At 36.1% G+C, this 25,867-nt stretch overlaps 1 protein-coding gene across 2 annotated transcripts in view; it reads left to right on the top strand.

The window, feature by feature from the left end:
• The first annotated feature begins 5,555 nt into the window (after window positions 1-5,555).
• The window catches only part of HFM1 (helicase for meiosis 1), a 35,534-nt gene continuing 15,222 nt past the window's right edge, over window positions 5,556-25,867 (top strand). For both annotated transcript variants that reach the window (XM_053951074.1, XM_053951073.1), the window contains exons 1-21: window positions 5,556-5,643; window positions 7,537-7,588; window positions 8,469-8,567; window positions 8,942-9,063; window positions 10,522-10,828; window positions 11,613-11,878; window positions 12,732-12,779; window positions 14,478-14,548; window positions 15,031-15,163; window positions 17,375-17,526; window positions 17,914-17,991; window positions 18,135-18,296; window positions 18,730-18,930; window positions 19,012-19,100; window positions 19,749-19,792; window positions 19,884-19,985; window positions 21,334-21,479; window positions 21,888-21,982; window positions 22,666-22,799; window positions 23,692-23,739; window positions 25,703-25,783. In XM_053951074.1, the coding sequence (XP_053807049.1) occupies window positions 8,497-8,567; window positions 8,942-9,063; window positions 10,522-10,828; window positions 11,613-11,878; window positions 12,732-12,779; window positions 14,478-14,548; window positions 15,031-15,163; window positions 17,375-17,526; window positions 17,914-17,991; window positions 18,135-18,296; window positions 18,730-18,930; window positions 19,012-19,100; window positions 19,749-19,792; window positions 19,884-19,985; window positions 21,334-21,479; window positions 21,888-21,982; window positions 22,666-22,799; window positions 23,692-23,739; window positions 25,703-25,783 (2,350 nt within the window). In that variant the 5' untranslated portion in view covers window positions 5,556-5,643; window positions 7,537-7,588; window positions 8,469-8,496. The remainder of the gene's footprint in view (window positions 5,644-7,536; window positions 7,589-8,468; window positions 8,568-8,941; window positions 9,064-10,521; window positions 10,829-11,612; window positions 11,879-12,731; window positions 12,780-14,477; window positions 14,549-15,030; window positions 15,164-17,374; window positions 17,527-17,913; window positions 17,992-18,134; window positions 18,297-18,729; window positions 18,931-19,011; window positions 19,101-19,748; window positions 19,793-19,883; window positions 19,986-21,333; window positions 21,480-21,887; window positions 21,983-22,665; window positions 22,800-23,691; window positions 23,740-25,702; window positions 25,784-25,867) is intronic.

Raw genomic sequence — 25,867 nt, 5'->3', positions numbered from 1 at the left:
CATTCTATTCTGCTGTTTCTCATATAATTTTTTGTTTTGTTTTGGGGTTTGTTTTCAGAACATATAAGGAACAATTGCCTCAAGTGCCCCAACTGGAATCTGAACATCTGTATTTAGTTATTCTAAAATGTAAGACACTTGCTACTTTGAAGATTTGAGTTATACTGTTTCACAAGGATTTTCAGTTCCAAAATACAATACCCATGAAGTACAGTGGTACAAATTTGGTTGAGTTGGAAAAAAATATTCTGTTCAAATGCCTTTGAGACTTGTGCAATGGAACTGCATAGATTTGTACATGAAGGGCAGTGAGCCCATGGACTGTGATGAAGTACTGAACAGATAACCATAAAATCCTTTAGGTTGGAAAAGACTTTTGATATCAACAAGTCCAACTGTTAACTCAGCACTGCCAAGTCCACCACTAAACCATATCCCTCAGAACCACATTTGCAGACATTTTAAATGCCCCCACAGATGGTCACTCCACCACTTCCCTGGGCAGCCTGTTCCAATGCCTGATAAACCTTCCCATGAAGAATATCCAATCTGTGTCCTGTCTGGTGCATCTTGAGGCCATTTCTTCTTATCCTGATATCAGATACTTGTGTCATTCTTGTGTGTTGCATCTTGCTGCATCTACAAGAGTACAGTTTCAAAGGTCAAGTCATGTTGAGTTCCTACATCAATTTGGTTCCAGTGCGGTAAAACACAATTTCCTGGTATCTGAGTCAGGGGGGTTGGCTTGTGTCCATTCCATCATCTGCAAGGATGCACAATACTTCTGCACTTGTACTTTCTGTTGTGTGTTACTTGCACTGCAATAATATCCCAATGATCTCCTCAGGACTAGACCACAATTTGTTACCTGTGTACATGACATAGAGTTTTGCACTTAACCTTCTTATGATGTATCAGTAAATATATTATCAAGCATTGAATTGGTAAATTTAAAATCATTAAGGCAATGATCATAAAAGTTGAAACAGGGAGAAAATATAAACTTTAAAGAATGTATGCTTTTACCTTAATGCAAGGAGAATAAACTTCATTTTTGAAGAAAGATCAGTGTGTGAACTTGTTTCCTCCTCTATCAGTATAGATCACATTCCTGATAACTAACATATGAAGAAACATCTTCTAGTTATGGTATGTTTCAAAACCAGGTTGACATGAACCAGAGATCAAACAAAATCTGTATACACGGACCTACTTTGAAAGAGCGAAGGATCTGTAGGGTGTTCAGATCATATAGTCTGCAGAAATTTAATTGGCATATTGTTGCTGTTTAACTTAAAATGCACAGCATAGCTACAGTATGGAAGATTATTAGAAATAACTGAGTAAGTATGCTGTCATTCAAGGAAAGACAGTTTCAAATTAAGAGAATTATCTTTGGAATGCATATGTGTCTTAGCCCTGACTACATCAAGGCATTAATCATATTGGCTGGACCCCCCACACTTTGCATGTGGATCACACTGCTGCTTTAAACACTGTTTGTGGTTGATTTGTTTTATTCCACCTTAATCGGTATAAATTTAATAATTAGGATGTGACCAGGGAAGGCAGAAAGTGAAGATTAAGATTTCTAGAAATGTTTAGATGAGCATTTCAAAGAGAACAGTAGCTAAAATATTTGTTTCTCTCTTTTCTTTTTTTATTTCCAAACAAAATGGAGTGGACACAAAGCCAAAAAAATAAATTCCCTTGAGGAGGAATCAGACACATAGTTGGTAAGTGGCCATAGTATATCCATATCATGGTTTCCTCAAATCACTGTTTGCCAGAATAATAAATCACATTTGAAAGAATAGAAACTTTTTTGGTGAATAAAAATGCTATGTGTAAAACAAAATGTATTCTAAAAATTCATAATATACCAGACCTGTATTTTCAAAATTCACAATTTTTTGTCTGTTCCCTGACTACAGACAGATATTTATTTGTGAATGAAAATGAAAAAATTATTCTAGGGAAATAATCTATAGATTTCCTAGTACGCTTATCTATTTAAAGGAAGAACTCTAAAAAAGTATTACTTTTCAGGAGTTCTGAATATTTTTAAATTATAGAATTATAATTTCTAATCCAAAGCAAGAAATCTTGCTGACAGGAAACATTTCAAAGTGCATGAACCATTAGATGATCTGGAATCCAGATGTTAGCTGTATAGCTGTAAAAAGAATTGACTCATAATAATTTAAAACAAAAAACTTAAAAAATAAGAGCATTTGTTGTACTTCTGTTGAGAATCAGCTTCAACAAAATACGTCTAGCTTAAAAAAATCCATTCCATCCCTACCTTTAAAAAAGTACATTGTTGGAATTGACAAGATGAAAATAGCCAGGTATTTTCCAAAACAGTGGTTGCAGATATAACTTACAGGTTTGTCATCTGTGCAAAAGCAGACTCCATGGATGCTTTTCAATGAGACATTTTTATTTCGTTTTTAAGGGAAGCAGCAATGACTTGGCTCCTAGGAGATGCACTGCAAAAGAGCAAATATCACTACAGCATTCATCTCATTTTCTTTCCTTCTGTGTATGTCTTATTTTATCAGCTCAGCATTTGATTTAGATATACAGGAATTGTAAACTATCAGCTATGTGAACTGTAAAGTCTCTCCTCAATATGATATCTCCTTTGTCTATGTGCAAAATTGCTAATGTCTCTAATTAGTATGGGACATAAAATAAGTGTGTGTACATGACAAGATTTGTTCAGGGTGGGGTTGTAAATGTGGAATGTGCTTGTTTTGTTAATTTGAAGCATGAGCCTAATACTATACATAATGAAAATAGTTCTTGGTTAGCCTATACCTGAGGGGTTCATCTCTTAAAAGTGCTAAAAAAAATCAAAGCAAAAAAACGTGTATGGGTAAGAAATTGAAAAAGTAAACAAAGGTTAAAAAGCACCATGGAAAAAAAAAAAACCAATAGTGCTAAAAATATTTTAGTTTCGCCACACAAAAATCAAAGCTGAGGAGCTAAGCTTCCCGGAGCAGCACGTGCTGGGGCACGGCAGAGCAGGGATTGCTCTGTGCGATTGCAGGGATTGCAGGGATTGCAGGGATTGCAGTGCCGTGGGAGCCGTGCCGTGGCCCAGCGCTGGGACAGCCCTGCGGCGGACACGCAGGGCGGGATTGCCGCGGCCCCGCGGGAGCCGCCGTGACTCTCCTCAGGCCCAGCCCTGCGAGCTCTTATGCACCTGAGTGCTTCAGCTGCCACAAATCTACTTTTTCACCTGCTTTAAGTTTTTGTAGGGGTGGTGCAACATCCGGCGCACATTTGTAAACCCTACATTTAAAAATTTTGGTGTAAATCCCCCAAAGCCAACATGATAAAATGGAAGGAACTCCCCTTTTCCTCACCTAACTAGGTAACTTCATTTTTGCCGTATTTTTATTTGTATTTCATTTTACTGGAAGAGGTTACAGGTGCAAATACTTTTTAATTATTGAGTTTTCCAATTTCTTTAATAAATTAATGATTGCAACCACCACAAGCACTGATAAAAATCATGCAGCTCAGGGGTTGCCTGTGATTTCATGCCTTCTAACATTTCCCAGTGATTTCTACCGTGAGGAAGGGTGCTTTCTAGAGACCAGTGGTTTTGTCATAGCTCTGAAATTGTGGACAAAGCTCAACAAAGGAAACTGAGAGAAGTCAGCACTGATTGTGAGCTCACTTACATCTTCCTACTTTTCTACACTTAATTTGTCACTGATTTGTTCAGTTTGTAAGTTCTGGAGAAAACGGAATGTTCTAACAGCTCTGTATTTAGCAAGTATGAGAATTACTCTGTTATCATATGGCTCACTGACCCATGTCTGGTGTTCCTGATTTTCTAGTTGTGTTGCTCCAGAACATGCAAGTTTGTGACTTAGTATGTGATGTCCATGAGCTGGAAAGAGTCAAAACATATGGCAGATCAGATGTTAGGCTTGGGGAAAATCAAAAATTAAACTGTCTCAGAGCAGTTGAGAGACTGCTTTGCTATATATTTTATGTGATTTGTGTGTGTGTTGAGGGAGATGTCACCAAGGGAAAGGAATCGAAGGGAAAAAATAGCTTTAAAAAATGAACTGTTTGTATTATGGCTTTAAACATTAAAGTCTGGTCAGCTAAAAGCAGATGTTGTGAACTAACATGGAAACTTGCCTGAGGCCAGAATCAAAGAAGGCATTCACTAATAGTAAGAAGGAAAAATGCTTTCTGGTTTCAGAATTTATTTTAAGCAAAAAAATGAATGCTTACTGCATGCTTATGCACATTTCCCCACTTCTATTCAGATTACTGAATAAGATTGATGGCTTCAGAATCTAATTTCAGACAATGGGTTCATTATCAATCCTGATTGTATAAGCTCCTTATAAAATCTTGTGTTATTCCGTGCTGGCAAGATCCTGTCATGTTGGAAGTAGGAATGAAGTGCTTCTCACCTTTGGCTATCTGCCCAGTAATTAGATGGGGAGGTGGCTTAAAGCATCTAAATATGTGACATAAAACTCGGAATATTGTAATATGACACAATTCTGATGCAAGTCTTTTGAAAGGAAGAATAAATAAGGGAAAGACATAAATATACATTGGATAGTAAAAATAAACATAATATTTCTTGCATTGACCTAGGTCTTAACTGATCTGGGCTTGCACAACTTGAGTGAATGCACATTAAGTAAATATACACAAAGTCTAAGAATTTGAAATGGAAAGTTAAAAATTAATATTTTCAAGAAAGAAAAACAAAAAAAGTTGATTAAATAAAAATTATTTATGTTAAAATCAATCAATATTTGAGAAAATATTCTCCTTTTCATCTATTTATGTATGAGGAAATACATATTTACAGTAGCTGCCTCTATAGTATTTGTTGAACGTCATGAAGCTTTGAACCAGCTTAAAATTTAGACTTTCTTAGACAGTTGTGCCATTTATTGAAAAATTTGCAAGTTCAAAAGCTATGCTCTAATGGCAAGTCCAGAATTTTAAGTTGCAGTATTTCAGGGAGAAGCAGGGTAAGTGACCTAATTCTGTATTTTACAAATACTTGTCATATTGTTTCAATTAATATAATTTGAAGAATTCTGTTGCGCCACTCGAACAGCAAGGGAAAAAAAACCTTATTATTTTCAAAAATCCACTAAAAGGATCAATATTTTTGCTATCTTAATTTCTTCCTGCAGGAATAATTTTCTTAACGGAGTTGTATGGCTCAGGAATCAGCTGCCTCTTCTAATTCACACCGGGGTTGAAGTGAGTAAGGACTTCTCAAGAGAGTAATTCCCAATAAATCCATGCTTGGACAAGCTCTAAATCCAGCAGCAGTGGAGTGTCGGCACATTCCTCTGTGGCAGTTTTTATGGGGAATTTAGGCCAATTCTTTCCCATTCGAGGATCTCCGAGTAGGGGGTTTGTCCGCCCCTCAGAGGGCAGGCAGCGGCCGTGAGGCGGGCCCGCGCCCTCCATTTCGCGCGGCCGGAGCGCCGAGCCCCGGAGGGAGCCCCGGAGGGAGCCCCGGAGGGCGCGGGCAGGCGCGGCCGCCATCGCCGCTTCCCGCCGGCCCCGCTGAGGCGGCTCCAGCGCGCGGCCCCCTGCGGCCGGCATTTTGCGCGGTAGAAGCGGCGGGAGGCGCTACCGGTGAGGCGAGAGGCGCAGAGTTCTCGTTCCTCGGTGGAGGGAGCGGGAGCCTGGCCGTGAGGGGCCTCAGGGCCTCGCAGGCCCGGGGAGCAGCGCAGTGAGCCGGGGATGCGCTCTGCGCCGCCGGGGCACCGGGCTGCTGAGGGTTTTTTGGGTCAGCACCCTGGAAGGTTGTGCCCTTCACTTTGGGCCGCTGGAGAGAGCACTGTGATGAAATACGTGTACTGAGGAAAGGATTTGTTTTAGGAGGAAGGTGAAAAAGTAAAGTGGCTTCAAAACGGAGCAAATTCCCTCGTGGCTTGCAGTGTTTGTAGTAAGGTGTTTGTTAAAGCAGATACATGAGAGAGGTCTTTGCTCCCAGGATTTGGCAAACACCTCTCAGTAAATGCGATTCAGTGGTCTGTGCTGCTCCTGCGAACACCTACTCCCTCATCCTGCCACCTGAAATTTGCATTTTCCCTTTGGAATCCAACAGCACTGAGTGTGTAGGAAAGACACTTTGTTTCCTGGCCATATTGGAAACGTTCTGGGCTCCTCCCCACCCACTCCCACACCCGCCTTTTTTGCATTCTTTTTCTTTAAAAGTCTGAGAGGCTTTTCACTGTTTCCCAGCTGGAGCAGGTGGGTGAATGCAGAGCTGCATAAAGCAGTGTGTTTCTTGTAGATTTCCAGTCCTGTAGAATGACCACGACATCTCCTGTTATTTTTATTTACATTATCAAGCAATTGGGATTAATAGAGCTGGTCAAGGAAAAAATTACATGTAGAGAGCAGAGCAGGGTCCCGGGAGATCAAACATTGTGCATAACAAAGGCTACTCAAGAATGGGAATCATAAATCCAGACTATTTAAATGGAAGTAGCATAATCACATTTGGCGATTCCCCACCTGAGGTGGGAAAATATTTCATACTGGTGTGCTGTATTTGCAGCTCCTTGTAGCTGATGGAGCAGTGGTTATTCACTTGGATAGGCACTAACACAGATTATTACTACTTCAATAATATCCTGATTAGTGCTCTTCACAGATACTTTCTGCTGCTACTACTGGTACCAAGCCTGAGAGTTTTGCTTGAGATTACTGACACTAAAAGCATGGAGGCAAAATTAAACACCTTTGTTAGATTTATCAGTGTGATTTCTAAATTTTGTATTTATTAATATGAAGGGGAAGGTGGCAAACCCTGGCAGTGGGGGAGTGTCAGAAATTGGCATAGGTGGTACTGCAGACTTATGGTTTGTAAAACCAGCATTGACAGGTTTCTTGTTTGAGGTTCTTCATTGTGTTGACAGATAGTTTTGATTACATGCTCTATATTCTGATATTGTGAAATGTTTTGTTTTTTAAATTTAAAACCTCTCTCTGGAGTATTTGAAGGTGTATAGATTCTGTGAAAGAAAAGTACTTTTAAAATTTTTGATTCACAGCTGACAGTCTACAGTAATTAAGTACACCTGAAGCCTATTTGCAAAGCACTCTTAAAGATCCTTTTCATATATTACTAATGAGATGCTGGAGTACAAAAGAAGTGTCACCTTTGGTTTTGTCTCTGTAGATGACGAAGAAAGCTTTGCTTTGTTATTTTACCCCCAGAGTTGGCCTTCATTGAACTTCATAAAATTAATTTGTATTTTACTGTTTGTTTCAGTGAGTCTCAGGTTTCTGACTCATGAAATCATCTGTCTGATATTCTTTTCATAAGATCTTTGCTTTTTAAAGTTGTCCTCAAGCAATATTAAGAGCTGTAAAACTTCTCAACAGAAAGGCATAAAGAAGTGTTTCTAATGCCTACTGATGGTGCTAAAGGAAAACCACTGAAATTAGCTGGAATATTTTTAATACTGGTGTATACAATAAATAATTTAGAAGTAATCTCTGGTCCTGATCTTTCAGAACAAACCTGCTAACATCTTTAAGGTGTTGGGCCCATACTCCAGTTATCCAGGTAAGCAATTTGCATGTATGTTTAAAAAAGTCTAATTTGCTTGTAAGTTAAAATAATTGTTGGGGTAGCAGTATAATTTTATTTTTTTAGATAACAGTATAATTTTGTTTTGCAAAAACTTGACAGACTGTGATCATAACAAAACAATTGGAGGAAAAATATTGGCTGCAGTTGTGTAAAATAATCACAGAATATGCTGGGTTGGAAGGTACTCAAGGATCATAGAGTCCAACTCCTGGCCCTGCATAGGACACCCCAGGAGTCACACCCTGTGCCTGAGAGCATTGTCCAAGTGTGTCTTGACCTCTGTCAGACTGCTGCTGTGACTGCTGCCCTGGGGAGCCTGTTCCAGTGCCCAGCCACCCTCTGGGGAAGAACCCTTTTCTAATGTCCATCCTAAACCACTCCTGACACAGTTTCAGGCCACTCTCTTGGGTCCTGTCACTGGTCACCACAAAGAAGAGATCAGTGCCTGCCCATCTCTTCCCCTCATGAGGAAATTGAAGAATGTGGTTTGTCCCCTCAGTCTCCTCTTCTCTAGGCTGAATTTTAGCATTGTTCTTAGAATTTAAATACTTTAACATAAACTTTATCTGGATCTTCACTCCTACCCACTTTTTTTTCCCAGGTATGTCATGGCAGTAAAGGTTGCTTCAAGTGCTGCCCTACAGGGCTGTTTTAGCAGAAGCAATAGGAACCATATTTTATCAGGAGAGAGAATCTCTATTTGAAGGAGGATTAAGAATGCCATCAAGAGCTCTAAAAGATAACAGTGGAGAAATTAAATATCAGCACTCATAACTAATAAATTTTGTATTGCTTTAGACAGGTTCAAGTCTAGTAATTTCAGTTTTATATTTTCTTGTGCTGCCCTTTGCAGACTAAGAGACTTCACATTTGATCTAAAAATGTTCAACTCTGCAGACATGGTCTTTTCACTGGATAGTTTATTTTATGAAAAACCAGATATGAGACAAAGGTAAATCTTTATTATTAGATATATATAATTGTTTTCCAAATTGAATCATTTTGCAGCAGTGCTTTATCTTATTACTCCCTTTTTTGTCCACTGATAGAAATCTAAGGCTAGAAGTTTCTGGTTCCATAACCCATACTTTGAAATGTTTCTCCAAGCACATTCAATGATGCAGATGTATCTCAGGGCTATACGAAAGAAGGGTTAGCACAAGTTTTGCCTCTGTAATTTTGTTGTTAGAAGTCACATGAATTGAAGAACAAGAATATGTTTTAGCAGGAGAAACAATAGGTTATTTATGAGTAGTGATTTTGAGCTAATTGTTGTGGAGGATGCTTAAGAAATGCTTTTACCTCACATTTGTGTGTTAAAAATAGGTGTCTGGAAAATGAAGATCATAAGACTTGGTTTACTGCACCTGCTCCAGCTATTACTGAAATTCCAGCTGCAGAGGAGTTACAGAGGGAACTGGAAAAAAACTCAGCCAACACTCACATGGGTAAAGTGTCATAGAATAGAATCACTGAATCATTGCAGCGGTTGGAAAAGTTGTTTAGGATGATCAAGTCCACCCATAAATCTAACACTGCAAAGTCCAATGAGTGTTGGACAATATCAGGTATTATTTGACATTGGTATTAAATTACTCAACAAATAATTAGTGTGATAGATCATTCCTCTTTTGCTGTGAAAAACGAAATATTCTAGGTATGCAGGTAGAGACAAAGAATGTATTTGAGTTGAGAATGATGGTGTTAGGTGTGCCAGAAGCATAGCAGTCCTCTTTAGGCATATACATGCCACAAGTTTACTGTGCAGAAATGTGCAAGGTAAGAAGTATAATCAAAATTTCAGTTACTGCACATTGTTTCATGAAGCATTGTAACACAGTGAGAAGTGGCTGTAAGAGCATAAAATGTTGTCACATAGATCTGATGGCCTGTCTGCCACTCAAGGAACAGAGCATTTATATGAAACTTTTCTTCCTCTTTTTGGGGCTTTAATCAGATTGTTCAGGTGGCCAAATTTGAATCTGGTCATTAATTGCTGCTAAGTGGCATATTCCAAGATATTCAGGATTATCTTAAGGAAATGTATTTTAAAGAACGTCATTGCTTTATCTCTATTGGCTAGATTTGTGTATTTCTTAGCTGCTGTGCTGATTTATAATATTCTCTATTTAGGAATTATAGTAAAGGAGAAGGTGGGTTTTTTTCTGCTTTATGCAAGAATAATGCCATTAGGAGCTACTTTTTCAAATAAGGTTTTGATGTTTGTAGAATTAGAACTGTTGGGGTTGTGTCACAAACAGGGCATTGTAATTTTGAGTTTCTAGATGGATAACATTGAAATTAAGACAGCAAAATAGAGCTGTTGTTATCTTGTTGCATTTAGTTGCTTGTTTCTGTTTGTGCCTTTCCCTTCCTGTTGCAAACAGCAATGCTTGTTGATCTGGTCAGCCAGATCAGGACACTGATTCTACTGAGAATTAACCCTGCAAAATGTGATAATTAACCAAGAAGGTTATGAAACCAGCCTGTCACCAACATCAGTACCAGTTCTGACTGTTGAGATTGCAGTATTTATCTCAGCTGTTTGTAGCAGGAACTTCAAGCTTGGTCATTGTGTCATTTTTTTAAAAGACCATCTTTATTCTGGGACAGGGTGAAGAGTTCTGTCATACAAACTATTTTGTAGTTCTGAAGAATAGTTTTTATCCTTTTTTATACTTTGCATAGGAAGGAAAGAAAGGGACCTTACTTTTAGAACTTTTTAATTGGCAACACATGCATTACATTCATTAGCGTAAGTCATAAAATACACACTAAAGTTCTTGCAATAAGATAGAAAAATCAGTTTGTATAATAGATGTGAATTTGGCTGATTCTGCGTGAAAGATATTTGATTAAATGACTGTGAATAAGGATACAAATATTAATTAAATAATAATTTATAGTTTTTGTAGGAGGGAGAAAACAGGAGAAGTTTATACAACAATGTAAGAGTAACACAGAGAAAGTAGAAGATAAATCATCAGCACCTGTTCATTTTGGCATAGCCCCTGAAAAAGAAGTCCTACAATTAAGTCTAGGAGAAAGAGATAAAATTAGTTTTCAGCATGAAAATCTGAAAGTGGTTTCATCTTTTCTCTCCTTTGATGAAAATAAATCTAAAAGAGTAATAGATTTTTCTCAGCAACCGCAAAATAAAGCATTCAGTGAAAACAGTGATGATGAGAGTGTCCATTCAGCATTAAGAAAAAGGTATGTGTCTAGTCAACTCAGACAATTTATCACTGTTGGAATCATTATTTTAGATAAGTCTGTTGAACAGAAAGCTTGGGATCCTTAAATTGAAGGTACTTTAGTAGGCTCCAGATGCTAATTCTTTCCGTATAAGGAAAAAAATGTTTCATTTTGGCAATATTTTAGTACTTTAATTAAATGTGAGTCCTGAGTCCTTTAGTACTTTAATTAAATGAAGTCCTGAGTTCAGCCTCATTCATGAGAAAAGTAAGCATCAGTTTGTTGCTTCAATTTTAAATAAATTTTTAGTTAACAAAGCTTTTGGAAAATACTGCTCTGAATTCTTTATCTGCATGGTAACAAGGAAGAAGGCTGAGATCATTGCTTTGCTGAGCAGAGGTCAGCCAATCAGGAATACCTTGAGCAGTTCTGTGTGATTTCAGTGCTGCCTGGGAGGAGAGGTTTTATCAATAAACTGCTCTTCTGTGTCCAGCTCCTCCCATTCCTCAGAACCTGGATGTCTCTATTGATTTTAATGATGCAGAAATTCAGAATTAATCTGCTATCAGGAGTCGGAGCCCATCTGGACAGGCAGTTTATTCTTTTGTGTTCTTTCTAGAATGAAAGTGAAGTTAAAATGTATCTTGAAAGGAGTCTTTAGGTCAGATTACATAAAGTTAGATACAATTTTATTAATCTTACTAGTTCTGCTGCTAATACTAATGTATATCTAGTATTTTTTTAAATATTAGATAAACTGTAACATTACAACAAGCTAATAAAAATTCTGGATCTTTTGCAGCTTATTTAAAAAGTCTGGCAGTGTGCATAAAAATACAGAATTTAAAGCTGATTCTGTTGATGTGAAAGAAATTGGTACTTACTTAAATACAAGTGAAAACATGAAAGAAGTGACAAAAGAAGGTTTTTTGAGAAATAATCATCATGCTCCAATAACAAAAGACTCAGATTTTACTTTGCATAGGGTAAATAATGAGGAGATTGTGTCTGAAAATGGAATTAAAATTCAATCATTTTCTAATGCTTCAGAGATACTGGATATGACAGGTAATTATTTTTACTCTATTTCAAGAAAAATAGTCCATTGTCTGTCTTTGGTAAATAATAATAAATGGTATCCAAGGTCTGAGGTAGAGTGAAGAACATCTTCCCACCAGCTCAAGGTGAGATAATTGGCTAAAATTGATACAATATATTACAGTCCTGTGGAACTTAATTGCATTGTTGTTTAATATGAACTGGCTAAACAATTTATGAAGAAGATTCACATTTTCAGAAGTGCTAAGTCGTGTAAACCTGTTTGAAAATGTCATTTCACATCCCCTCAGCAATTTGAAAAAAAACAGCCTTGTCCCTTTGTGTGGTAAAGAGTTTAATTTTCATTTGAAAACAGCAATGGAAAATGAAATGTTTATTTGTGGTGTTGCTCATATTTGTATCTTTGTAGAAATAGATTTTAAGTAGGAGATACCTAGAAAATGGAGGGAAGTGGTGAGATTTTGATGAAATTATAAAATATGTGGTTTAGAAACTATTTTTGCCTTCTAATAGTTTTTAACTAAGTGCAGTTTATTTCTAGATTTTAAACTTTTTGGGACATGACACATCTTGGTACTTTTGAGACCACAACTAGATACTGCATCAAATTTTGAGTCTCTGGTACATGCAAGATATCCTTAAACTGGAGTGAGTTCATCAAAGGGCCACCACTGTGGCCTTTTTAAATGATGAGCTAGTGACCTCCCTGTCCTATCCCATCTTCTCCATTCTGTCACCTGGACCTTGTTGCAGCCTTGAAGCTCTTTACAGAACATACAGCATGGGGTCAGGAAGATACTTTTCATGGTTATTGGTTGAAAATCAATCTGATTTTATAAACGTCCTATTTTTACTTCTTTAGGAACGACAGGAAGAAAATTGGAAATTTTGAGGGCTGTTACAGAAATACGTATCCTTGTATTTGCTGGATCTGATTTTCCTGATTTTATTACAGTGCTTTTATATTTACAAAATTATAGTGTTTAATTTGTAGCCATAGGTATTAATGCATTACATTGTAATAGTTTCAATTTGTAGCATAATGCTGGGAATCAAATGTTCAATTAGGTGTTTATCCTGTTGACCTCCAAAGCAAGAATGAAAATAAGACAACTTGTAGATCATTCATTCCTAAGAAAGCTTATTCTTATTTCAAACATTCAAATTTTATCCTCAAAACTTTATTTTTAAAATACTAAATGTAAAATTTTAGTTTGCATAATATATATATTTCAGACATTTTCTATACAAACACACATATACACATATATCTCCATACACTTTAAATAAAGGAAAAATGAATTATTATTTAGGCTTATTAGGAAAACTGAGTCTTACTTACTGTCCCATTTTCTTAGAAGAAAATTAACGTATTCCTTGTTGGTCTGTACCCATGTTGTAGTGTGCCTATACTGTATTTCCGTTCTTTTAACCGGATTTTACCATGATTTTCTTTTTTCTTGGGCCTGCCTTGAACAAGAAATAGAATCAAGCATTCATCTATATCTGTCAAACTTCTGGATTTTTTACACACTCTTTTCAATACTTTGTTTCTAGGAACCTGTCAAATGGTAGGTTAGATATCAGGCAGAGGAAATGTCTGAATTTAGGCACCTTAAATTCATATAAATAGCTTTAAAATGTCACAATTTTCAAAATTAGTAAGGATTCCATTGTTGTGAATTTACCAATTAAGGATTATTAATGCTTTGTAGTTTGAAAACAAATATTTAGAGCAGGGAGAGAATTTAAATAAGTTTTTTTTTTAATCCTTATTTTCTTTAGTCTAATGTTATTTGCTTTTCTTTACCGATTTAACTGCTTTTATTTCTTGTTTTACTCCTGTATCTTTTCCTTTGTAGTCTTTTAACGTGACATGGATCTGAGGCCTTGGCAGTTCATTGTTCCTGTTGCTGTCAGAATCACACCTGACTGTGTGCTCACCCTCAGCCTGAGGAGATGCTCACAGTCAGGCTGCTTGTGTGGCTGCTCTGCACATGCAGGCAGGGGTCAGCTCACTCCTCTGGAGCTGTAACCTAACAGTGCTCCCTTTTCATCTCCTGCATATTTTAGATAAGAATGTTGTCTGAAGAACACACATTATTGGCAACTGAAAAATATCTTTAAAACCACTTTAAAAGTAATCATAGGTGATTTTTTTTGCTACTGTTATGTCTGGGCATACAGTATTATGCTAAATAATTTGTGTTGTATTACAAATATTATACGATCACTGACACCTTAGATAGACTAACAGCAGTGTTCTGCTTGTTCATGTATCTGGTTTGTCCCTTGCAGCTTCACGTTCCATAATTGTCTGCCATTCCATGAAGCCTATTCCAGCGAGGAGGTTCTTGATCATTGGTATAACCCTAAGACCTCTCAAATAGGTTGTGTTTTTTTTCAGTGATATGGAATATATGGCACACCAAGAATCTAAAAACTACTGCATCATTTAATAGGTTACTTTTAGGTAACTTTTTACAAGCCTGTGTGATACTGTGGTATGTTTTAAGTTTGCATTTAGATTGCAAGGACAAGATGCATTTACATTACTACAATTTTATAGTTTATGCTTTAGTATTTTAAATTCCTTAATGCTCTCAAGCAACCCAATTTAGAAGCATTTTTAAGGAGTTCCCGTATTTTAACTATGCACAGTCAAAAGCTTTGGATGATGTAAGTATGGAACATAAACTGCAGCTGCAAGCAGTACTTTGTAGATAAATTTAAGTGGTACTTTGATATTCAGAGCGTAAGAGGAATTAGAAAACTATAACATATCTAGAATCTCTTCCTGGAATAGTTTATCAGGGTTATTGCGCTTAGCTGGGAGAAGGGACCAGAAGAACTTTAAAAAGTGTTTTCCTCAGTTGAAAATATGTTTGTGTGAAGATGAGAATTGTATTTATGCATACAGATTGGTAATATATTTGCATGGAGGAGGAAGGGTGGGTGAGTGAGTGATACGGGTGAGTGACACTGTGGAGGAGGAAAGAGGGAAGAATCAGTCTTGTCAGAGGAAAATGAGGGAGCTTGACGTGGACATACCTGGCTTCTAAGATGGTGGTAGATAAAATGTGTGGGAAGGAAGCACAGTCATGCAAGCCTTTCATTTGTCATTATTGAAAACTTAACAGGACTTGGCAATTCTTTCCTAGCTTTTATATACAGATAGGAACTTTGTGATTTGTGCTCCAACTGGCTCTGGAAAGACTGTAATGTTCGAACTAGCTATTACCAGGTTACTCATGGAAGCCCCACTGCCTTGGTTAAATATTAAAGTTGTTTACAGTAAGTATTATGCAGCTTTAAACATTTTGGTGACAGAACAGAAAATGTCATTCTGGGAATGCAGTGACCTGGATTGAGTCCAGGAATAATATTGAGATTAAATACATTAAGATATTGCAACCTGCTTCATTCTTTAAAAAGTTGATTTAGTGTTTATTTGCGGTATCATTGTAACTATTATTAGTATTTAACAGTACTGTGTAATTGTAGTGTAGGCAAGTAATTTTTACTTGCCTATACAAGTAAAAATTAGAAAGTTCTGTAAAAGTTTGTCCTCCAAGAAGGTAAGATGTACACAAAAAGGTAAGGAAGAAGCAAAGGAAACTGAAACGAATTCTTAGTGCATGGTTTCCGGCTAACACTATCTTTTGTATGGCTGGCTGTTGCTCTGAGATGAGGATAAAATGTTCCAGTGTTCACTTACCTGGCAAATTTTCTTGCTGTTTTCTGGATACTGAAGAACTGTGATCTTCATTAATTTAACTGATCTGTGTAGAAATATGAAAATACTTGGAGATAGTCACACCAGTTAAAATTTTTTTTCTTTCCTTCCTGGAAAACTGAGTTCATATTGTGTAAATTTTATTAAGTTGGTGATTTTTGTCCCAGTTTTAATTTATTTGTACACTGATATGTTTGTCAGCCTTGCTATTAAAGGTTTCATCCTTATATTTACAAAAGCTTCATATTTGTTTTTTTATTCTATTTTGAATAAATAAACTTCTTACAATAAAGCTAGTGTTGCTTTAGAGTTTACTGTGTATTGTAAACTGATCTTAGAAGCAGGCATGTCCTACAGGTTCTCTGTCAGCTGGACCAGGTTGAGTGTATGGTAATAGTTTCCCCTTGCCTTGTTAGAATTGCTGTAACTTGGTTGGTTGGGACTGTCAGTAAGGAGTTACCTGCTAATGGAGTTAAATCTGCTGACCTTCCCAGTTTCCACAACAATGCAGAAGGAGACTTGTCAGTTTCCTGAATGTTGGAACAGAGATGGTAATCAGACTATGTCCTGCTGGTGTGAGCACTGGTGTCTGGTTCATCAGTGGCCCCATATGTGTGAATTAGCTTGCAATAGTTCTGTGGGGTTGTTTTCCAGTAGCTTTACCTTGAAGGACTGGTGACTGTAGTACCAGCAGCAATCACTTCCACATTCTTGCATTGCTGAAGATGATTAGCTTTGTGATTTTGTGAATTACTTGCTGGTAGCTTAATCGGTTTTCTGGAGCTAATTATTTCTCTGATACTCTGTGGAATTTTGCACCTCTTTCTGAAGCAGAGACTGGCTCTTTAAATCTCATAGTTTTAGAGATCAATAGTGAGCTAATATGCAGAAATCATTCATATTTCAGTGCCTCTAACTAGCCTAGAATGTAATCACTGCAAGATCTACTATACTAGGGCCGTTTAGGGGTCATGCATAGATTGCCTCTTAAATCACTGCATTTTCTGTCTAGATTAATCATCTAGTATAGCCTTATGTGTATTGTTAACATCAGTCCTTATTGAGAATGACATCTGATTTCTGGGAAAAAAAGAGTCTGCAAAAGTACAGTGTGTATTCTCGGGGAAAAAAAAAAAAAAAGAGTAGATTGTTTTAGGACTCTGTTCATGAGAACCAGCATGAAAACTGCTACCTGCAGTGTTAGCTGGTTCTTATGACCCTACACTTAACTGTACATTTGATTTTGATAGAATACCAGAAGAAATAAAAGTCCATCTCTTGCTCTTGGATGGTTTCTCAATTATACTTCGCTCTCTGAATACAGAGTACTCAAATCATTCTTAACTGGGAAAAGGTTGGTATTTGTATGACCTTTCATTAGAAAAGATGTATTTCCTGTGGTTTCTTCCATCTGTGAGAAACCTTTGATAGTTGAATGATTGTTTCCATGTGGTACTGCAAAGAAAATCAAACCCAACAGGATAAAGGATTAAGAGAGAGCATAAATAATCTTAATTAAAGGGTTCTGTTCCTGCTTGCTGATGGGAAGAGCTAAGGGCCCAAAGCTCAACATGGATTGCGCACATGGAGTAGAATAATGAGAACAGTAACACCAGTTACAGATTTTATGGTTCTGGAAGCAAAGCTGAAAATGAGGGGAATTAAATTTAAGAAGGCATCTTGCTAAAGAAACTAAATGCATACATTTCTAATACAGCTGAAGATTTGATTTTCCTGATTTAATTCTCATTATTTGGTGTTGTTTTTAGTGGCTCCAATAAAAGCTCTATGCAGTCAGCGTTTTGATGACTGGAAAGAAAAATTTGGACCTATAGGACTTACCTGCAAGGAGCTGACAGGAGATACGCTGATGGATGATTTATTTGAAATACATCATGCTGACATTATTATCACTACACCTGTAGGTTTCATTCCCAGTTCTTACAAGAACTTAGAATAAACAGACATTAGCAGTCTTCTAATTGTATGCTGTGAGGACTGCTCGTTTTTGTTTTGTGTGGTTTTTTGGTTTTTTTTTTTTTTTGGTAATGCACAGTAATTTTATGTTTGTTTGCTTTTTGTTTGCACACTGCACACTACACACTCTCAGTTCATATAAACAAAAGTTAATAATAATGTGCCCGATGAAACATAGACTGCATTAGCTTGAATTAATTTAATTGTTTCTGTTTAAAGATTTATTGAAGTTTAAGCATGTCTCCATGTACTATAGTTGTGGCATATGTTGGCATTTAAAACATCTTTCAGCTTCTGTTGTTGTTTTGATGTGTTGTTTTTTTCTGCCAAGGAAAAGTGGGATAGCATGACTAGAAGGTGGAGAGACAACTCTCTAGTCCAGCTTGTGCGACTGTTTCTCATTGATGAGGTGAGAAAATGAATGAGGATTTATACACTGCTTTTGTATCTTTTGTGAAGATAAAAGGAACCTTAGAAAATATTAAATGTATTTAGCACATGTCCAGATTGTAACTGGAAAATATTTAGCATGTCTTTTAAAATTCCTGATAGGTACACGTTATAAAGGATGAAAGCCGCGGTGCTACTTTGGAAGTTGTAGTCAGTCGAATGAAAACTATTCAGTCTTCTCTTTGGCGTCTCTTAGAGAAGCATGACACTGTTCCTCCCTTGAGATTTGTAGCTGTTTCTGCAACAATCCCAAATACTCAAGATGTAAGAGTTACATTTTAACTGTATTTTGATCGGTGGAGTTGTGTTTTATAAAATTTGTCTGGAATTACAATTTTAGATTGATAGCAAAATAGTAATTTTTAAGCTGTCATCTGAAGACAGCTATGAGGTTGCTGCTAATGTAAGATTACCTTCAACCATATGGAAATGTCAGCCATGTATGGACATGCTTCAGTTTTAGATTTCTGCTTGTGATTTTTGCCTCTTACGTACAAATCACGACAGATTTGAGATTTCAGTCCAAATTATATTGGTCCTGCAAAAAGCAGAACCTCACCTGTGATTTTAAATTATAAAAAATGTGTTAGTAGTTTACACATGACAAAAGCTAAGTTAATTATTCTGTGATGCTATTAGAGCTGGAGTACAATTAAAAGAAGAAATTTATCTTTTCTGTTCTACTTCTTTTTTAAAGATTGCAGAATGGCTTTCAGATAGTGAGATGCCTGCTGTATGCCTGAAAATAGATGAGGATCAACGACCAGTGAAGCTACGCAAAATTGTGCTTGGTTTTCCTTGCAGTGACAATCAGACAGAATTCAAATTTGACTTAACTCTTAACTACAAGATAGCTAGCATTATACAAACATACTCGGAGCAAAAACCAGCACTTGTGGTACAACAGCTTTTTTTAATCATGTTTAAAATGGTTTCTTTCTTGAAAGTGTTGATTCAAAAAAATATCTTTTATTTATAGTTTTGTGCCACAAGAAAAGGAGTACAGCAGGCTGCTTCTGTTCTTGCAAAAGATGCTAAATTTCTACTGAGTATAGAACAGAAACGAAGGTATTTTTCTTTTTAAATTGGAAATAAGTGTTTGTACATTTTAGTAAACCTGTGATATCTGTGAAGAAAGCTGTTGAGCTAATACAGTTTCTAGCAGAGGAGCGTGCAACAAAATCATAATCACAGCTGACATTCTTTTTGGTAAACTGACACTTTTCTTGGGAGATTTTATTTGCTTCTCAGAGTTTTAGGATACCTTTCACAAACATTAAATTGTTTCTCAAAGCTGCTTTCTAAACATAAAAATGCTAATTCTTATGGCCCTCTGAGACCTTGTAGTGCAAAGATTAAGCATATGAATAGTTGAATTGGATGTGACTTTACTAGTGTTTTGTCTTTATCAGATACTGTTATTAAATGTAGCCATATTAATTATTATTTACTTCAGGGTTGCCTAGTTATGGCAGCTGCAGAAGCTACTCCTGACTTTGGACCTAAAATATGATCTTATTTGCTTTATGTGGACAACACATAAGGATTGTTGATCGTCACTTGGAAAGATGACAGGCTCGAAAAGCTGCAATAGCTGCCTCGGAGAGTCAGTCTCTTCTTTCTGTGAAGATGGGAAATGGGGTGGTTGAAAATATTCAAAGAATGTATATTTTTTAATTTGATTTTTTTTTGTTGTTGTTTGTGTGTGTTGCATAGATTACAAGGGTTTGCAAATTCATTGAAAGACTCCAAACTGAGAGGTAAATATAACCTACAATGTCTCTGCTCTGTGATTGAATATTTGCTTGAGAAAACCTAGTTAAATGATGTATATAATAATTTCATTGTCAGACCTTTTGACGTATGGTGTGGCTTATCATCATGCGGGTATGGAGATATCGGACAGAAAAATAATTGAAGGTGCTTTTACTGTAGGAGACTTGCCAGTACTTTGTAAGTAAAATTAATTTTGAAAGCCAAAATTTCATTTATGTATCCTGAGAAGATTGCAGTTTGGAAGTAATATTTTATGGTTCTATAGTTTGCTTAACCTTTGGAAGTTGTGAAATCCAGCTGAAGGTGTTTTTGTGTTTCACATGTACTTTCACCCTGTGAGCCTACATATGCAGTGTTACTAAGGAGCATAGAACTTCTTTTCACCACACATGGAGGTCATCCCCCTCCTATGTCCATATAGGTCTGGCCTTTTCCTCCCATTGATCCCTCCCATTGAGGTGGAATTCTGTGCTAGTGAATCTTTCCTCTGAGTTTCCAAGGTGTTTTCTTCATCTGTTTTCTTTGCAACTGTGGCTTCCCTGAAGGTAATTGTCTACATTTATGCCTCTTAGGTGGGCAGGATGCAATTTTCAACTCCATGTAAGGTGTGTGACTGGGGAGGTCCTTAAGAAATATTCTATCTGTTGTTACGTGAAATGAGAAGGGATCTAAGATGTGATTGTCTCATCTCATCCAGGCTTTTTCTTTCTGTAAAAAAAGGATCCACACCCTATGGGGAATTGTCTGTGTGGTTCATGTACAACGCTAAATGATTTGTGGATTTTTTTCTTTCCTGTTACAATGGTCATAAGAAAAAATAATATAATTACTGATTTTAATTTTCATTTAAAAAAGAATTGGAAATTTCAGTAATCCTTTGTTTTCCTAGCAGAATAGTAATATCAATTGGCCCATATGACTGGCTTTCTGTGTTGAATTCTTGCTACTCCATATATTCTTTAGAGAGAATGAATTAGGAAACATACTTGACTGATGTTTTCCATGTGAGAGTGTGTATTGGTAAAGTGTGGTAATTGTATTAGTGGTGATTCTGGTTTGGTACCATGGATATAAACAATGCTAATGACTGATGACTTTAAAAATATATCTTAATATTGACCACTACTAAGCAAAATGAAGCCATGGCTCTATTCAAATACATACCCTGGAAGAAGCAAGAGTAAGGTTTCTTCATTGTATGTCTGTTATATTGAACAGGAATCATATTCTGGATTATCTCCAAGTATAAAGGAATGTTTAAGTTGAAGTATCTGGGATGTAATTTGTTAAAGAATATGAGAACAAATGAATGCTGATGATCAGATAAACAGAAGCCGTTATGCAAGTACTTGTCTGTAATCTACATCAAAATCTTTGTGGTGCAGAATGCCCACTGATTCCACTAGAAACTAAGAACTCTTGGGCATCAAGAATTAAGTTACCTATTTGCTGCTTATTTAGTGTCTGCGAGACATTTTGATGGTGTTCATATACTTTGATGTTCATATACTTTGATCCAATGTAGTTACTACTAGCACCTTAGCTATGGGAGTCAATCTGCCTGCACACCTGGTGGTTATAAAATCCACAATGCATTACGTTGGAGGAGTGTTTCAAGAGTACAGTGAAACTGATATTCTGCAAATGATTGGGAGAGCTGGAAGGCCTCAGGTAAGTGAATGTTTTATTGTATTGATGCTGTCTATAGGCAGATTAGTAGAAATTATTTTTGCTCAAGGAAGTACAGTGCCAGGAATTTTACTGCAGCATTTGGTTTTTAAAGGGTTATTAATACTTAAATTACTCCTAGGTAACTTTTCTGTTGAGAAAGAAATCTATTTGCTTTTGTATTGTGCATCAAAAATTACTGCTTTACCTTGCAGTGGAAAAAGATCTGAAGATTACATTTGGGTTATGTAGTGAATGGGGATTAGAGAGTAGGAAACTGGCATACAATACCCATTTCAGACAGGATTTTAAGAAAAGAGTTTTAGTGGATTAAGGTATGTGGTGCATATTCAACTGTTTGTTTTTTTTTTTAAGTAAAGAGCAGCTTTTATTTGGGATTTTATTTTTCAGTTTGACACTACTGCTACAGCAGTTATTATGACTCGTTGCAGTACCAGGGAGAGATACATACAGATGTTAAATGGTGCTGATATAATAGAGAGCAGGTAACTAAGTATTTTTTTATAAGACTCTGTAGATAGTGGCTAAACTTCATAGTTTCTACAGAATGTGGTTTTTTTCACATGGGTTTTGGGCTGTTTCTTTGGTCTGCTTAGAAGAAATCAAGAAAGAATTAAGGAAAATAAAGCCAAGCTATTCAGTAGTTAGTGGTCTCTTGTTTTATCAGCCAAAACAATCTTTAGGACATCTTAAGCTCAAAAAAAAATGGTTTGAGATTCCTGCTGGAAAACTGAGGAAACTGAGAGTATTTATTGCAAAGACAAAAAGCAGGAATTGAATGCAGCCCATATCTCTGAATTTCTGGATGACAGAGTGTGGAAAATACTCGACCTATATTTGTTGTTAACAGATTATCATGAGAAATATGTAGCACAGAATGTCTGTGCTGTAATTTTTAAATGTATGTAACTTTGTTTTCTAGTAATGTGGAACTTCACAGTTGGCAGTTTATTTTTGCTTGCTAGGCATTATGACATAATAAACCAATTACATTGTTGATTACTTACATAATCTTTACTGTATTCTATCAATTTCACTGATTACAGTGAACAGTTGCGGTTTGGGGGGAGGGGTTTGTTTGATTTTGTTTTTTCCCAAAAATTAATTTTAGCACTTTTTGTATTGCTCATTGGTAAATGTCCTTAACTCTTGGTTTTTTTTGCACTAGCTTGCACAAGCACCTTGTTGAACACTTAAATGCCGAAATAGTGCTGCATACTGTCACGGATGTCAGTGTAGCTTTGGAATGGATACGGTCAACATTCTTGTACATTAGAGCATTAAAAAATCCAACTCATTATGGTTTGTTTGGTTTTATTTTTTTAATTCATCTAACCTATGGCATTAGGATGTGTTATGTCCATATTGTTCCTATCATTTTCTTATGGACTATTATTTCATAATGTGATGAAATCAAGATGTGCAATGTGGCCAGTAACATTTTGTTCTTTAACATAAGTAGTGGGAGTTTCAGTATGGTGTAACATTTAAAAACTGTGAAGAAGCCATTTACAGCTTCATGATCCATTTCTTTTTATCTTAATATGCTGGATCATGTATTAATACAGTATCAGCCATAACGTATTTTGCACTGCTGAATATGTAATCTGCTAAGAAAAAGAATAGTCTAGTATTTCATAGTTTTTTCTAGAATAAAATTCTAGTTATCTTAATTCCAATGTCTTCAGCTTGTCTTGTCCAGAGCATTATCCCAGTCCCCAGCCCTGACCATATCTATGTTCCTGCCCACTTGATCTACACCTGATTTTGAAGTCATTGGGTAATTGCTGGAGACAATTTTTTATAAGGATTTATAGTCGGAACATAGCACATCTAGTATTTGAATGGATGCTACAATTCAGGTGGCTTCCTGTATTTCAAAATAAGAAAACTGTACCTGGAAGTTTCTACTGACATTTCTGAAACTTTTAGGACTCTGATATTTTACATGGGGGAATGTCTGCAGCTTTTACCTTTGCACATCTGTTCTAGTAGCCTCTTACTGATACTTAAATAGTTACACCCTGTAAGACTTCTGACTTGCTTGCAGTATAATAAATATTCACACGTTTTTTACTTTGGGGTATTTGTCTGCCTCCTAAAAATCAGCAAATCAGTTTTAACGGGTAATGACATTAAGGAATGACATGTATGATAGTACTAGGTTAATACAACTTTTGTCTTTGCCATGAAGGTTTTTCATCTGGATTAGATAAAGTTGGAATTGAAGCAAAATTACAAGGTAAGTGGCTTCTTAGGCTTTTTCAGTAAAAATCTACAATTTAGGGCATGTTCAGCCATATTTATTATCTATATCCATTAATTTCAATAGATCCATTTGCAAAACAATTGTAATTTACTGTGGGTTATTAATTTTATTTTGTTATTAATACTTTTGAAATACTATCGGTACATTTTAACTGGTAGAAAAATTTTTCTTGTATAGAGGAAAATCATTAAATGCCTTTACCCACCTGATTTCCATATACATGCTCAGAAATAATCAAACTTTAATTTTGATTGCTTGTCATTCTTCCTAATTTTCCTTTGATTGATCTCACTTGCTTTCATTAATTTCTGTTACTATGCTTTCAAAAAAGTTATTTTCAGAAAATGTCATCTTCCATTCATAAATTAAGCCTTGAAAACAAAGGATATAAAAGGTAAACTTCTTTGCCTTGTCCAGAAACAATTTAAAATTGTATGGGTTTAAGAGGCTTTTTTTTTTTGCTAAGACTTGAATAAAATGCAGTTATTAACTTTTTTTTTTAAATACTGCATTTTAGCTATTTGCAATTCCATTAGAAATAGAGCTAACAAAATAGTTTGTGAATTGGTGTCTATTAACTTTAAATACAGGAATAGCATACAACTCTTCAGGTGGTTTGTTTTGTTATTTTGTTTTAATGTAAGTTTTCTGGTACTTTAAATGTTAGTATATTTATAAAAGAGTACTTGCTGTCAAGTTCTGTAAATCTACAAATACAATTTTCTTTCTTTGGTGAAAGTCCTCATGTCTATCCAGACCAGACCATTTGGAGCTAAAATATCTGGAGGAGGGTTTGGTCCATGAAAACATGGACAGATAAAATGCCTAGAAATTTGTAGAGCTTGTACTTGGACTCCACTTACACATTTTTTACATAATTGTGTAGGAAACATTTGTGATTAATTTTGGGCTTGGTGGAATGAGGCTGTTCATTGTGGAAGGGTTTCAAGGGTCTTCAGGAGCACAGTATATTTGTTACCACTTGAAATCCCCAAATGTGAGAGATGTTGACTCTCACTTGAAGACAGTGAAAAGAGGAGTACTTATCAGTAGGAAAATTTGCCTCTTTCAGTAGTTTTCTATCTCTTCCTGTCTTTTACATCAGGACTTTTCTATTCTTGCCGTGTAGGTTGAAAGGAATAGAGGGAATGAAGCATGATACTAGCTAAATAAGCCTTTATGGGAGAAGGCATGCTTTAAAATGTACAGATAGTGCTAGAAGAATTCAATTAGTGCTTTTTCAGTGTGGATTATATTTCCTTGAAGTTCTGCTGTTAAAAACTAGCTTCTCTTGCCTGCAACATGAAATATTTTGTAGTCATGAGTATAATGTGTTCATAGATTTCATGTGTAAAGTGAATGATTTCAGGTTGCTAGGAGAACTGTCTCTTTGAGTGCTGTTCTAACTGGCTTTTAAATTCTGAATATTGCCTTGGTCTTGAAAAAGAGAGAACAAAAGCACTTTGGTCATTCTTATGCAGATACGTGACACAATGGGTTTAGTGAAATAAATACAAATGCAACCGATACAAAAATTTCTAATGAAGGATTCATGAATATTTGTGTGTATTTGAAATTTGAACCATTTAGGTGTTAACTCTGTAGCAGAAGTCTTGTATATAAGTGCTTGTGGGCTCTCTGATCTGTCATTCAAACTTGAATATGGCAACCTACATTCCAGCATCTAGTTTATTTTCCTTTGCAACTTTTGCCTTACTGAAAAAGAGTTGACTTGTCCTGTATCAATTATCTTTGAGTGAGTTTCCCCAGAGAGAAGTTAACCACCAACTTTAATAGAAGGATTCCAAAACCCTTACTTGAGTTCAGTGGAATTACTTGGATATACGTTCATACAATTTGATGATGATGTTTCTGGTGTGTACATGGATAAGGTATTTTTAGTACATGCAGAAAACATTTTTCAAATTTTTGACAGAACTGTGTCTGAAGAACTTAAATGATTTATCATCTTTTGATTTGATCAGGATGGATGAAGCAAATAATTTCAAACCAACAGGTAACACTTGTTTCAAATAAACTAATTTTAAGAAGTGATGTAGAGATATTAGTGAACTATGAAGGATCTCAACTACCCTTGTGC

This window comes from Vidua chalybeata, chromosome 9 (assembly GCF_026979565.1).
Source record: "Vidua chalybeata isolate OUT-0048 chromosome 9, bVidCha1 merged haplotype, whole genome shotgun sequence".
Classification (NCBI taxonomy): domain Eukaryota; kingdom Metazoa; phylum Chordata; class Aves; order Passeriformes; family Viduidae; genus Vidua; species Vidua chalybeata.
Note: the sequence above shows the minus strand (reverse complement) of the source record. Positions and strands in the feature narration are given on the sequence as shown.